Source organism: Seriola dumerili, unplaced genomic scaffold, assembly GCF_002260705.1.
Source record: "Seriola dumerili isolate Sdu_G_001 unplaced genomic scaffold, Sdu_1.0 BDQW01000226.1, whole genome shotgun sequence".
Classification (NCBI taxonomy): Eukaryota; Metazoa; Chordata; class Actinopteri; order Carangiformes; family Carangidae; genus Seriola; species Seriola dumerili.
This window is the reverse complement of record NW_019174481.1, coordinates 6,310,225-6,324,390: the sequence shown is the minus strand read 5'-3', so window position 1 is coordinate 6,324,390 and position 14,166 is coordinate 6,310,225. Positions and strand designations below refer to the sequence as shown.

The window sequence follows — 14,166 nt, the reverse complement described above, 5'->3', positions numbered from 1 at the left end:
TGCAGAGGCTGTCAGATATCAACTGAACACGCGGCTTTAGCCTTTTGCGCAGGGTGACTCAAAGTAATGTTGCTACTGGTAACTGAGGGCCCTGCTGAGGTAGTGTCAGCTGCTTGGTTTCTCTGAAGGTGCCTGAGTGGGTGTTACCAGGTTTTCCGTGAGATAAAAGTCTTCAGGAAACAGTTCTGTGTTTCAACACAATTACATTAACCTTGTTTTTGTCCTTTACTTGACTTAATGAAGTTTGCCAAACCTTTCACTGATTTACTTTTAGGCGTGCTCATTCATTCATAAAGACTTTAATCGAGTAAATATTAAAAAATTCTTCCATCAGCTCCACACAGACCTGCACAAATGACTATTTTTTTTTTACTATGCCAGTCCAAATTAATAACTGGAGACTACCGGCATTTGGAATTACTACTATAGCCACGAGATATACCATGTAGAGCAGAATAAATGAACAAATAATCATCAGGACTGCAGATCATGATAATTATCATTACAACATGGTAACCATTATTCAAGCACAAGTTACAATATTTCTCAATGGTAAATATAATAAAATGCGTTTATCAGTCATCCAATACACATTCTTTTGTATTTAAAACATTGACTACTGTACGACTTACTTGTTTGTTTTCCCATGCCAAGCAACCCCGTAACTGCTCCACCACCCACCAGCTTTTTTTGTGAATTTTATGCTTGTCTTAATAATAAGATCTCTTTCTGAAATCTGTAGGAATGATGTGGATAAATTGCCTGCAGCTAATGTTGCAATTTTACTCTTTGGTGGAAAAAGAAACCCATTCATGTTCATTTTCAGCTCGCACACTGTTCTCAGTGTAAACAGTACAGGCTGCATTTAGTAACACCTACAATATCTAGGAGGGTTGTGTTTACTAGCAGCAAGCAGCGTGTAATTAGAAAATAGAGTGTTAATAATGATATTACCGAAGTTGGACGGAGGAGTGGGAGAGTGAGACGCCTGGGTGGATTGTTCGCTTGAATTATGTGCATCGCTTTCAGGATCCAAGAAAAAAAAAAAGGCATCAAAGGGAGCATGTAATGAGACCAAATTGCCAATAATGTGTCAACACAGCATAATTCTCAGACAGTATAAACATACATTCAGATAAAAGTTTGCCATAATGGCAACAAAACAGGAGAAAAAAAAAAAGAAAAAGCCTTGGATAGTTTTTCTTTATACTCAGCAACACCAGCATGAACTCACTCGTTTAACCCCTCAGTTCAGTAACTGTATTGACCTGGGCGTGGGCGTGGTCAGGGAAGCAGATCTTCAGTGAGTCGCATTCGGATGCAGACGGACCGAGTTCTGTCCCGGCCCAGTCAAACTGTGTGACTGTAATTATAGAGTGGCTGGGATCTGGCAGGAATGGGAGTGTTTCAGACATCACCATTTCCTCCCCATCCATCACATTCAGCCAGGCGGAACTAGGCCTCAGATGCCCCGCAAAATAATCATTCCCATGCAACTGGTCTGACAGCAGCCCTCATTCAATAACACAGCTGATCAGAAATGATAATAGCAATCATGCCGCTGCATATTTTAGAGGTTGCAGTCTGGTTGTGTGTATGTGTGTGTGTGTGTCGGAGAGAGAGAGCGAGAGAGAGAGAGAGAGGTAGGAGATGAGGCGTAGCTTTCAGAATATTTGAATTTACAAGAGACCGTGAGCATGTGTCTCAAACACATTTGTGCGGGAATGCGAGTTAATGTAGCTGCAGTTATTGTTACCAAAGCGAACCAACTGTTGCTTTACATGACGTGTCCGTTCTATTGACTTCAAGGAACAGACCCAGAGGTTGAAATGCAAATATCCTCATTAAGTCAGAGGGATCCAAAGCAGCCTTTTGGAAAGAAAAAGCTATCTGGCTTGTGATTACAGTCAGCGGTGAGCTTTGCAAAATGAGAAGAGCATCTTTCAGCAGGGGCATAAAGAGTTCAATCCCTATCTCAGCTTTTCATGTCCAGCTATAATCCACTGTCCTTCTGAGACCTTGGCCTTTGCAAAAATCTGTCAATGTGAATTTCACCTGCATGTCTGCCATTCCTTTTCTTTTGTTCTCTCTTTTTTTTTTTATCAAAAGACAGCTCTTTAAATGCTTATTTATTCATGCCCAATTATTAAAAAAAAAAAAGGTATACTTTTCCTGCCTCAGTACAATGTTGTGTTGGCATGAATAACAAATAGGCTCATTACTGAAATGTCCATCCCAAGCCTGTAGTATGAAAAGCAATCTCCTCCTTGCCTCCACCCACATGTTTTAGTCCTGCAATGATAGATGAACAGACAACTCTTTGGTAGAAAGTGCTCACATATGTGCCAGCCATTCCTCTTGGGTTTACAGAGGTAAACAGAACACCCTAGCCATGCTTGTTGGCGGAAATACTATATAAACACGAATCCAGTCCCAGAATTCTTTGGGGAACACAACAAAAAATATGAAGCAACTTCTCGTACCGACTACATTCCTTTGAAGGGCAAGCTCAAAGTCGAGTGCTTTAAATTAAAAGGGCACAAAAAAAAAAAAAAGATGGTTGTAAACTGCATCGGCAGATCATAGTTGGGGACAAAGTCAGCCATTGCTGTCTGCTATTAAATGCATCTCTTGCCTTGGGTCCTGCTGTAAAAAGCCCATCATCCGATTGAGCGTTGGGAGTTTTGACAGCCATTCAGGAAACACTTGCCAGGCGCTCTTCTACTATTTGCAGTGGCATTTTGTAGACCTTTCTGGGCTGAGGAGCTTTAAATGTGGAAATGCTCGGAGCTGCTCATCATCCATCTGTGCTCAGTATGTCTGAGCATGTAGCTGTATTAACTGGTGCTGATGGATTTGAAAAGCAGTTTGCGAGTGTGACTCCAGAGAGGATCAGACAGCAGACTGGAGGTTAAAGATCAGCCCAAGGGATGCTTCTCTATTCAAGTCTCCTTCTTGTGTGAATGGACTGAGGTTGAATGATGAGCTAAAAGTAATCAAGACTCGTCTTTATGTGTGTATTTAAGTCCGAGCCACAACCACGACCAAGTGTTTTGACTGGTGTGTATGATTGAGGATAGAGTTACAGTACATTAAAGGGGACCTATTATGCTCTTCTTAGTTTCTCCTTACTTATAGTGTGTAATATAGGTTTTTGTGCATGTAAATGGTCTCCAGAGTCACAAGGATCAAAGTTTTCACCAAAGGGAGTAAATCTTACAGGGTAAAAACCCAATGTTCTCCTTTGTGTGAAACGCCTCGTTAGTGCAGACATTACTTCCTGGTCCTATTGACGTCAATACTTCTCTTGGCACGCCCCCACCTGAGGCACAGCACATAACTACTTATGGTGAAGCGTTTTCATTAGTTTTGTAGCCATGCCGAAAAGACAGCGTTCTTAATTTCGTGCAGAAATCTATTTTTTTTTCCACGGTTCTCCACTGCTCCAAACATTATAGTGTGAGCCCGCACATCAAGGAGGACAACAGTTATTATTGTAATTCCCACTTGATGTGGCCGAACAGGGGACTAAGTCTCACAGCCTGTCAGTCTGCATTGTTATTGTGGATGTTAACCGCCTTATCGCGACCTGATCATGTTAGTAAGAAGCAGCATAGAGAAAATATCAATGCTTAAACGTTTGTCATTCTTGACATGCTGTACCTCGTTAACTCCGATAAATTATCCACAGTTTAACCACTGAGTTCATTTTTCAGTAACTATGCCCACTAATGTTAAATTCATTCAAATTTACCGGCATTGTAAACCAGCAGGAGGTGAAGCGGGGGAGACTCCCTACCTGTCAACCGTCTGTCTGTTCCTCCATTATTTATATTCCTTTAGTCCGGAAGTGTCCACGCATAAAAAAATCTAAAGGATTTCTTATAAAAATATTCACCCAAAGTTTGTTTACACAAGAGGTACAGAACGTGTCGTTGCCATGGTAGTTGCCGGCAAGTTCACCAATCAGAGCACACTGGCCTCCAGCTCCAGAGGGAGGAGGGGGGCCTTAAAGAGCCCTGAGCTCTAACAGAGCGTTTCAGACAGAGGGTGAAGAGTGTACAGTATAGAATATACAGCAGAAGAAAACTAGTGTCTTTTCAGAACATTAAAGCATGTGAATCTTTTTTAGTCGACACCAAGAATGAAATGATTAACACTTAAAATGGCCATAATAGGTCCTCTTTAAGAAAGAAGTTGTGTTTCTCATATTTTATCCCTGTATTTTATTTCATGGCAGCCATTGGCCCCTTCCACCAAATAGCCTCAGGAACAAAACTCAGACAATGAAGGTCCTTTTTTTTTGTAGATCTGTAGATTATGTAAATTGTACAGTACCCATAACAGAAAGCCACAGCTTTTCTGGAGAATTTTTTTTTTTTTTCATGTGACAGAGCAATGACACAGAGTCATTGTTGTTCTTTGTTATCTACTGCTGTGCAACTCTTTAAAAGGATATAAGAAAGAAAACCTGCAGAGGTAGAGGGAGAGACTGAACGCCCAAAGGGCCAAAGAGCCAAACTCTAAACAGCTCTGAAACAGTGGAAAAAAAGAATTTTGTTTGACTGGCTCTGTTGCTCACAATTAACATGCTCTTTATTATTATTGGTCTACTAAAGCTTGTTTAAAGGTAAATAAATATTTCAAGAAATTGTCATTTCTATTCATAATATTGATACCACTGGCAGCCACTGCTGATTACAGTGTGGATGACTGCTGTGAACAAGTTGTAGCAGTTTTGAGTATAACTGGCCAATCAGCAATGGTCAGCTTGGCAAAATTTGCCCCGATAGGTGCTTGACCATCAGACAGTACAGCACCCAGGGGGGATAGGAAGTACGGTTGGAAAGCAAGAAAGCTCCTGAGCTGCTAAAAGGTTCCTGTGGTGGAGAAGGGCTAACTTTTTCTTTTTTTTTTTCTTTTTTTTTTTTTTTTACTATTTTTGAACTGGATTTATTCTCTATTCCTTTTTTTATGTCAGTGTCAAGCCTGACTGGAATCCTGCAGCATGTGTACGGTAGCTCCTGTCGTGCTCCCGCCATGCCTGCTCCAAATGACTCATTAGTCCAGCCCATTTCTCCTAGTGTCCACAGGTGATACATCCATGCTCCGATAAGTTAGCCCTCTCAGCTCTGAGACTGGGGCTCTGCTTGTCCCCCAGCTCACTGTTGGATGCTGTAGTCCTCTAGAGCGAGACTGTGACCATCTGAGCTGCTCTGTGTTATTTTAGCCTTTGAAGGTAATGGCAGGAGATCAATGTGATGAATGGCCTTTATGAGGGCAGAGTATCGATGGTTGATGGCAGCGAACTGAGGCTGTGGGAAGGGGAACATCAGCCTGAATATATTACCGCCTCCCCTTCTCCTTGATTCCTCTCCACTCCTGTATTTTTCTTTTATCCATCACTCTGTCTCTCTCTCTTTCCTCCGCCCTCTCTTCTCTAGCTCAGCTAGCTGTGACTGGTCATTAACACAAACATTAAGCACGCTGTGAATCCATAGCCCCTCCATCTCCTCGCTAGTGCCCATAAAACAGAGCAGCCATAATGACACACACAATGACCACACTTGACAATCAGGGGCAGGGTTAGAGTGTCTCCTATATTACTGGCAAAAGCAAAGCTTTTAGAGTGGAGCCAACGGGTACATTTGGTTGGCGTTAAAATGAGTGCTGTGTAAAGAGGCTCTCAATATTTGTCTGGTGTTTCATCAGCAGGAAAGTTTGTGTTCAGTGATATTGGTAATGATAAATTATAGATACGCTGATGCAGGAATGTTTACAGTAAAGCTAACTGAGAGGGAGCTGACTTTATAGAGACGTAAAAAAAAAAAAAAAACTCTCCTAGGTGATGCTGGCCAGTCTTATACACACTCCATGTTAAAGCCCTTTGCTGGTCTTTGTTTTTACCATAACTTTCATTTTATTAAGATGTAATCCACATCCTGCTGCTCCGTGGTTTCTCACCTGTCTGACACAAAGAGAGCATTATCTCTTATCACCTGAACATGTGGCAGCATGGTACAAAGGAGGAAATGCACTAGGGGACATAAAGATAATCACGCTCCTGTCTCTCCCCCACACCTTGTTCACCATGAGCAGATATGAATGATACATGCCAGCAACATGCAGTACATCTGCACTTAGGTCCGTAATGCATTGACTAAATATACACAGCGCAGGACTAACAGTGTTATTTTATACACAAATCCTTGAAGAGGAAATGGATGCAGGGACCAGGGAATTCCATTATCAGCGAGGTGACAGGTGATGATGCCTTCACTTTTCTCTCTTCTCAGGCAAGGTCAGAGAGATGTCACGGTGTGCCGGAGATAGATTTGATTTAAATGATGTAGAAGGTCTGGGAAAGAGCATAGAAATAGAAATAGGAAACCTCGGCAGAGTATTGATCTGACTGTAGGGCATGTGCTGCTTACAAAAACTGTCCTTGCTTCTTAAATGCACGTATGGCATGCATTTCAATGTTGTCATGAGGACAGTGTAAATGATGAAGATGCTAAAGAAAGTACCAATGTTAATAACGAGAGAGTAATCAAATGTTTTGGACCTGCAGAATCAGAAATGTGGTGTGTAGCCTCCAGCTCTTCAGTAGCAAAACAACAGCCAGCAAATCAATATGTGGTCGGTAAACCATCAAATTATAAACAGCACATTCTCAGACACACACACACACACACACACACACACACACACACACACACACACACACACACACACACACACACACACAAACATAAACAGCAGATGAAAACAAAGAACCGAAAAGATAAGATGACATTGTGTTGCAAAGTTTGATTTGTGCTAAGTAACTGATGCACCTGTAATAGTTTTGTTTGTCTTTGACACAATGGTGTCACTGAATAGGGGGAGGAAATAATAAATAAATAAATAAATAAATAAATAAATAAATAAAAGAAATTGTAGTTCATTATTATATGAGCCAATGAATTTCTGGACAGATTTCAGACGGGCATTATTGGAGACGCCTCGGGCCTCTCTCTGGCGTGAAGGATGGTGGTCATTTGGCTAGACGAGGGGCGGTGAGGACCCCCTCCTAGACTGGAGCAGACGGGTGCAGAGGAGCCTAGGGCTGGCTGTATTAATGAACAGGCAGTGCTGAAAGGGACAGGTTCCTGTAATGCTGATGAATGGTCATTACAGAGCAGAGACGGGAGAAGAGAGCGGGAGGGAAAGAGAGGAGTGGGGGGGGGGGCAGGGCAGAGTGGGCACAGAGGGAGCAGTGGTGAAAAAAGGCTTTAATTTGCACCTCAGATTTCTGTAAACTCGTTTATCACGTCAGCAGTGTCACTGTTCTCCACGTGTCTTCTCCCTCCCTTCCTCTCCTTGCCCCCATCTGACCCAAACCTTGTTTTTCTCCAGATGCTTCCATGTACTCCTTGGGCCAAATAATTTCATCATCGACACTGTTTTTGTTCATATTTCGAACCCCCACAGTCAGTGGCAATGTATCATGTAAAGCTCACCTCGCATCATTTTATGGACTCATTTAATAAGAATTGTGTATGTTTTCCATCTTTGGAGAGGTTGTTGGGGCTGTGTATGGAGACTTGATGTCTTCTACTCTCCATTAGGCCTGATTGAGCAGCTCGGGCGTTAAAAGGTCAGAGGAAGGAGGAAGCACCAGGAGATATATGCACACAAGAAACATGAACTGACTGGGAGCCCACTCACAACACTATGGACCTCATTAGCTTGTCCTCGCCCACAGCTGTTTGGATCATTCGAGGAAGGGAGGTGTGGGGGCAAGCTGTTGGTTCAAATAGGAGTATAAAGAATGGTGTTATTACAGACAGTGGAAGTGATCAGAGAAGAAAGAATTCTGTTTGAAACTGTGTCAAATCACCGTCTCTCCTCCACAAAATATTCATTTCAAGTCAGTGGGCCTTTTATGTGGCTGTCGCAATGCACGCAGCCCTTATGTTTTTTTTTTTTTTTTTTTTCCTGTCCGCCCTGCTGCTGTGTGTATAGCTTTACCAATTAAAACATTGTGTTAAGAATGTCAGTAGACTGTGTGTCTCTAACATTTTTAAGCTTGACCAGCTTTTGCCCAGCTGGACAGTTTTCTCATCTGAAAATTTTCATCTGAAAGCAAGCTTCTAGGCAAGCCTCTTTTTATTTCAGTGATTCCTCTTCCTGATTCTCAGTGATGCCAGCCAAATGTTAATGGCACATTTTCATCATGATTTGGCACACTGAGTTAATACCTCAAGGGGCTTCTGATGCTCATCCAACATATTTTGCGGGTCACACCTGCAAAAAAAAAAAAAAAAGCCTGCAGTGTATTTCAGTTCAGTGTGCATGCAAATGCCTTTCCATCAGACTGGCTTGTAGCTGCCATGTAGTAGTTGCCGTCTGTCTAATTGTAATTCAATAGTGCATAATCTTGAATTTGTTACACACCATATTTTGTAATGCGCCAACTCAGTGCCCAGCCACGCTCGGCATAGATGGCAAATAGCAGCACATCCCAAGTAATTACTGGGTTTGTGCTTATACAATGGTAGTACACATACTACAGCTGTTGAGCATATTTAGAGAACAAGACAGCAAAGTGGTGTTTTTGCTGTTGCTGCACTTAAGAAATAGTTTATGATTCAGAAAAGGGGACATTTGTGTGTTTTCAATGGATGAATAAGCCCCACAGCTTGATAGGCTGATTCCTTTCTGTTAATCCAGGAAGAAGGCTCACATTTGGTGCCTTAGGGAGATTACTGATGTGTGTACAAAAACTCTGTGGCTCAGCCAATATTAGCATTCTCTATCAAAAAATGAGAAACAACCACGGCCTCATCATTGATGATTACTAATCAACTGTGTGTACTCTTCTCTCCCTCTCTCTCTTTCTCTCTCTGTAGTGGGAGGAGGTGAGTGGCTATGACGAGAACCTCAACACCATCAGGACCTACCAGGTGTGTAATGTCTTCGAGTCCAGTCAAAACAACTGGCTCCTCACCACCTTCATTGATCGGCGTGGAGCACAGCGCATCTATGTGGAAATTCGATTCACCGTGCGTGACTGCAGCTCCATCCCCAACGTCCCCGGCTCCTGCAAGGAGACGTTTAATCTCTACTACTACGAAACTGACGCAGTCATAGCCACCAAAGGCTCCGCCTTCTGGATGGAGGCCCCTTACCTCAAGGTGGACACCATTGCTGCAGATGAAAGCTTCTCACAGGTGGATTTTGGCGGACGCCTGATGAAGGTCAACACAGAGGTGCGGAGCTTCGGCCCACTGTCTAAAAATGGCTTCTACCTGGCCTTTCAGGACTATGGTGCCTGCATGTCTCTGCTGTCAGTCAGGGTCTTTTATAAGAAGTGCCCAAGTGTGGTCCAGAACTTTGCAATCTTTCCAGAGACGATGACAGGGGCTGAAAGCACCTCCCTGGTCATCGCAAGAGGGATCTGCATCCCCAACTCAGAGGAAGTAGATGTTCCTATAAAGCTCTACTGCAACGGAGATGGAGAGTGGATGGTTCCTATCGGCAGCTGCACGTGTAAGGCTGGATTTGAACCTGACAACGGCAACGTATGTCGAGGTAAGTAATGAGAAGAATAGATTCATTTGTCACAAACGTCCTATCATTGCAATTTAAGCGTGTCACCTCTGATGGTTGCAAGCATCCGACTGGCTTTTCATCCTTCACTCTCTTTTGAGATGATGGACTCCTCGCAATAGAACAAATCACTTCTTTGTAAGCAGACGACAGATTTGTTCTATTTCAGGCTCACATATAACAGGGCATCAGCATACGTTGGATCACAGATTTTCTGCATCATTGGAAGGGCAGAATTGATTGTGTTTCATGCGTTTTGCTGAGCATGATGTGCTGTACTCCCTCCTTGATCACATCCACCTCCGGCGCGCTTGAAAGGCACATTAGCATTGATTCTTAATCTGTAGCGAATGCCAGCCTTCTGTGCAGCGTACTTTACAGATGGCAAGAGGTTTGATTCTGTCTCAGTGTGATGTGTGGAAGACTTAAGTTCTGAGGAATAACACGCACATAAAGATGAGGTTAATCTGGCTTTTCTGCTGTCACATTTTCTCTCTTCCTGTCCGTCCTCTAATGCACCTTTACGCCCTGCACCCTGCTATTCTACACTCGCAAACTTATACACAAAGAGGGAGAAAATTTGCTCAAGGTGTCTGATGATAATACAAGTGGCTTGGGGCTCTCAGTGTGGCGCAGTATTGGTTGGCCTACCTCAGGAGGTTAGCCGGAGAGTGTGTGGAGCCCAGATAAGATTGATTGACGCACATCTGCTCTGATCAATAAACAGATATGAGGGTGCCACATATCTACAAAGCACACTGTGTGCGACTGTGTCTACTGTATCCTTCTGGCATTGCTCTATATCCTACGCAAAACACACCCACACACTTAAATACACACCCAAACAAACACACACCCACACACCAACGCAGTCCTTGGCTGAGGTGGAATGACTTTGAAATGCAAATGACGAGGCAGAAGTTGGATGCTTTCCTCACTGAAAGTTTTCATTTCTGCTAATTTTTGTCATCTCATCACAACTGCAGTTTACATTGTTCACAGGTCATTTCATTCCTACTTTGTTTCTATCATTATTTTCTTTTGTTTCAGTGCGAGGTACATTTCATTTACATATTTTAAAAGGAACTTCGATACCTACAGAAAAAAAGTTTTCAGCGCATTGTGTCCAAACTAATGATTTGTAAATATCAATCTGTTGTTTGCCTGCTGAGAGTCTTTATTTTAACTCACTTTCCACAGGAACACGAGTGGTGTGATATTCTAAACAAGCTCAGCATCATTATGTCTAATAGAAAGTTTCAAACTGTTGGAAAAAAATCAGCTGAGTATTTGACAGCATTTTGAACTAAAAGAGATTCCACAAGGACAGAAATACAAAGCACTTACAACTCAAACAACCAGCTGACTAATTTGACTACAGTTAGATTTCCATTTCCCTGGTTGGTTTCACCAGCTTGTCTTGAATAAATCTGTGACTTTGTTCCTTGCTTTTGCTGCCATTTATACATCAGATAATCATATGTGTTTTTTGCACAACTTACTGATTTAAGCGCAGTATCTTATGGTAGGTACAGTTTGTTTCAGTTCAAAATGATTAGAACTTGGATGATTTTCTATGTTTTCTCATTATTAGAAGGAACTCTAATGCAATAAAACCACTCTCATTTATTACCATGAAGATTTTCCATTTAGATCGCTCCTTTATCCTTTGTTTTCTTTGTAATACCTTTTATGTCATTTCTTCAAATTTGGTAAAAATGTTCACTTGAACTGAAGGATGAACAGATTCGTTTTTGGCAGTCAAAGGGTCAGGGTCACTGTGACCTCACAAAACACGTCAAACACGGCTATAACTCAAGAATTCATACGCTAATTATGACACAAATGTCCAATAAGATAAAATGATGAAGTGAAGTGACATTTTATATCCAAATAGTCAAAGGTCGACCTTCCCTGTGACATCATAATGTTTACACAGTAAATTACACTTTGTGGCTGTATCTTACTTAAGATATGTTAGATATGTCTTTTGAAGTTTTGAAATTCACACAGGAATGAACCATAAATGAACCTTGCCTGTCCTCAAATGCGGACAGACCCGCAGCCTTTAATCGATGAATAACGTCACTGTCCTGTAAACCTGATGCCGATTCATGTCTTCTTTTTGTCCTCAACCTTATACACACACTCACAGCACGGTAATTGGAGCCAAGGTATCCCTGAGTGTTGGTAGGAGGCTTGTTGAGACTTGTGTTAGTGGGGGGCATTGGCGCTGCTGTAAACACCACAAGTACACGTGGGCACATACACATACACAGTCCCCCGGTAGATACTGCTCTACAAAGACTCTTTGAACAGAGGAGGAGACGTATATTTCTGCTAATTCCCACAATCCCCCTGACTTCCTTCACTAAGTACCCTCAGCAAGTAGGCTTCCTGCTGTGTTAAGTTTGACATCTCTTTCTCTGGTGGAATTGTAGCATTATGGGAAGTATGAAAAGCAGCCTGTAGAGGGAGGGAGTTGTTAGCGTGTACGTGCGGTAGAAAGTCGTAGAAACCTGTAAAATGTTGTGTCGGTTGACCTTAAGCCTCAGGACAAACGCACACACACTCGTGTACAAGACTGCATGCATGGAGAGTTAGAGAGACAGAGACAAGAGAGAAACAGATTTCTAGCTCTCATAACTAGCTTACTCTCTGGAGACTCGTATGGAATCTGTTCCCCTCTCATCTCCACAGAGAGGCCCCTCCAATTAGAGCAATCTCAACCTTTTATTTTCCACGCAGTCCCTTTTCATGGGCTTGTAATCCATTATTTAAACAGGGAAATCTAACCTTAAAGTGCTTGTGGAAGCTAAGTACTATGGGCAACCAATCAATTGGAGGTTGGTGCAATAACATGGCCTCAGCATTGGGTCTGAAGTAATTGCCCATTAGAGATGAAGTAACAGGAACAGGAACAAAAAGAATATGAGAGCATGCAGTTTCATGCTGAAATAATTCCCCTCATCGGGAGCAACATGAGAAGGGAAGGTATTACATAGGAGAAGGAACGCACTGTGGTGCTTGAAAGCACAGTGGGAAATCAAAAAATGAGAAGCTGTCGCTTCTGTTTTGAGCTATGCTCAGCCATCTGAGATTGTCTTACAAAATAGTCAGAATTTTATGGAAAATATAGAATAGGAGCAATTGTTTGACTATTGAACAGTCGTCTTGTTACCTAAGATGTGAAAATTGTCCAGTCGCTGCATTTATTCATTGTCGGTGAGAACATAAACATTTTACATTAACATCTACTTAACGGGCTTGACAGCTAATAAAAAGCAGAAATGCATTAATTCTGCCTGCTCCTGTTTGTGACAGTGTCAGTTCTTTCACTTGACATAACGAAACATGCATTTGCTGGGTCAGTCACACATCTGTGCTAATCAAATCTGTAGTTTTGAATATGTTTATCGTTGCGTAGTGAAAAGCAGACGCTGTGAGAGGTGACATGGGTGACAAATTAATCATTTTTGACTTGTTTAATTTGTGTGTCATTTAATATGACAGCAAAGATAAGCTTAATTGCAACTGAGTGTGTGTGTGTGTTAATGTGTTCAAACGTCTTTATTTGTTGTGTGTGTGTTTTTGTGTGTGTTTTTGTGTGTGTGTGTGTGTGTGTGTGTGTGTGTGTGTGCTTGAGCCCCCCACCCACTGTACCTAATTGTACTTTCTCTAATCTATATGTTTTAATTAGTGACATGTAGCATGGTGTGTGTGCGCGCGCGCACGCGCGTGTGTGTGGCCTGCTGTCACTTGGGCAGAGAGACCATGTAGAGTTGTTGTGCTCTGTAGCGATGGTGCCAGCAATTGCCATCCTCGATTACCGCAAGCTCCCAGCTCCCACACAAGCCATTTGGGTTCCCCCACGCATCCCCATCTTCCCCCCCCCCCCCCCCCCTCTTTCTCTCCTTCTCCCTCTCTCTCCCCCTTGGCTATGTAAGCAATCTGCTAAATATTTTATCACCTCCCTGTTAAATCGAGCGGAGACACTCCAAATAGCACCCCACTACCTCCACCAGCGCAAGGCTTGTCTTGTGTGTGTGTCCTGCTCAGCTCAAGTGTCTAAGAAAGACTGATTTGACGGTTTTACTGAACCCTCTCATGGCTGCTGTAGTGGTCTCCAGCTGAGTGATTGATAGAATCACCTTGATTAGGTTTCCTTCACATCCATCTCTTTGTTTCTAAATAATCTGATATAACCATTGATCATTTTAATGTTTCTTGTATTCCCATATATAAAGTGATTAAAACTCTGTGGTAAGCTAATTATTCTGATGTGTAAACTCTTAAAAGTGAATGATGTGCCCTAAACTGCTTCAGAGTAAACAGGGCTAAATAACATACTATGAAGAGTGACTCAAAACTTTGGACTTCCTGTTCATCATTTTGCTGTTAACACTGTTTCCTTTGAGGAACAAAGTTGTCTTTGAGCTGATAAATGCCTGCCTGAAGTCGATAAAGCTAGCAGTCTCATTTTATGAGACCCTCTATTACATTTTGTCTTCTTTTGTAATAGCTTAACCATGCCCAAAGCTTATTGCTTCTCTCTTCTTTTTTTTTTTTTTT

At 42.2% G+C, this 14,166-nt stretch overlaps 1 protein-coding gene across 1 annotated transcript in view; it reads left to right on the top strand.

The window, feature by feature from the left end:
* The window catches only part of LOC111228765 (ephrin type-B receptor 1), a 173,119-nt gene that overhangs the window by 74,859 nt on the left and 84,094 nt on the right, over nucleotides 1-14,166 (top strand). The window contains exon 3 of the mRNA XM_022754790.1: nucleotides 8,895-9,576. Coding sequence (XP_022610511.1) covers nucleotides 8,895-9,576 — 682 coding nt within the window. The remainder of the gene's footprint in view (nucleotides 1-8,894; nucleotides 9,577-14,166) is intronic.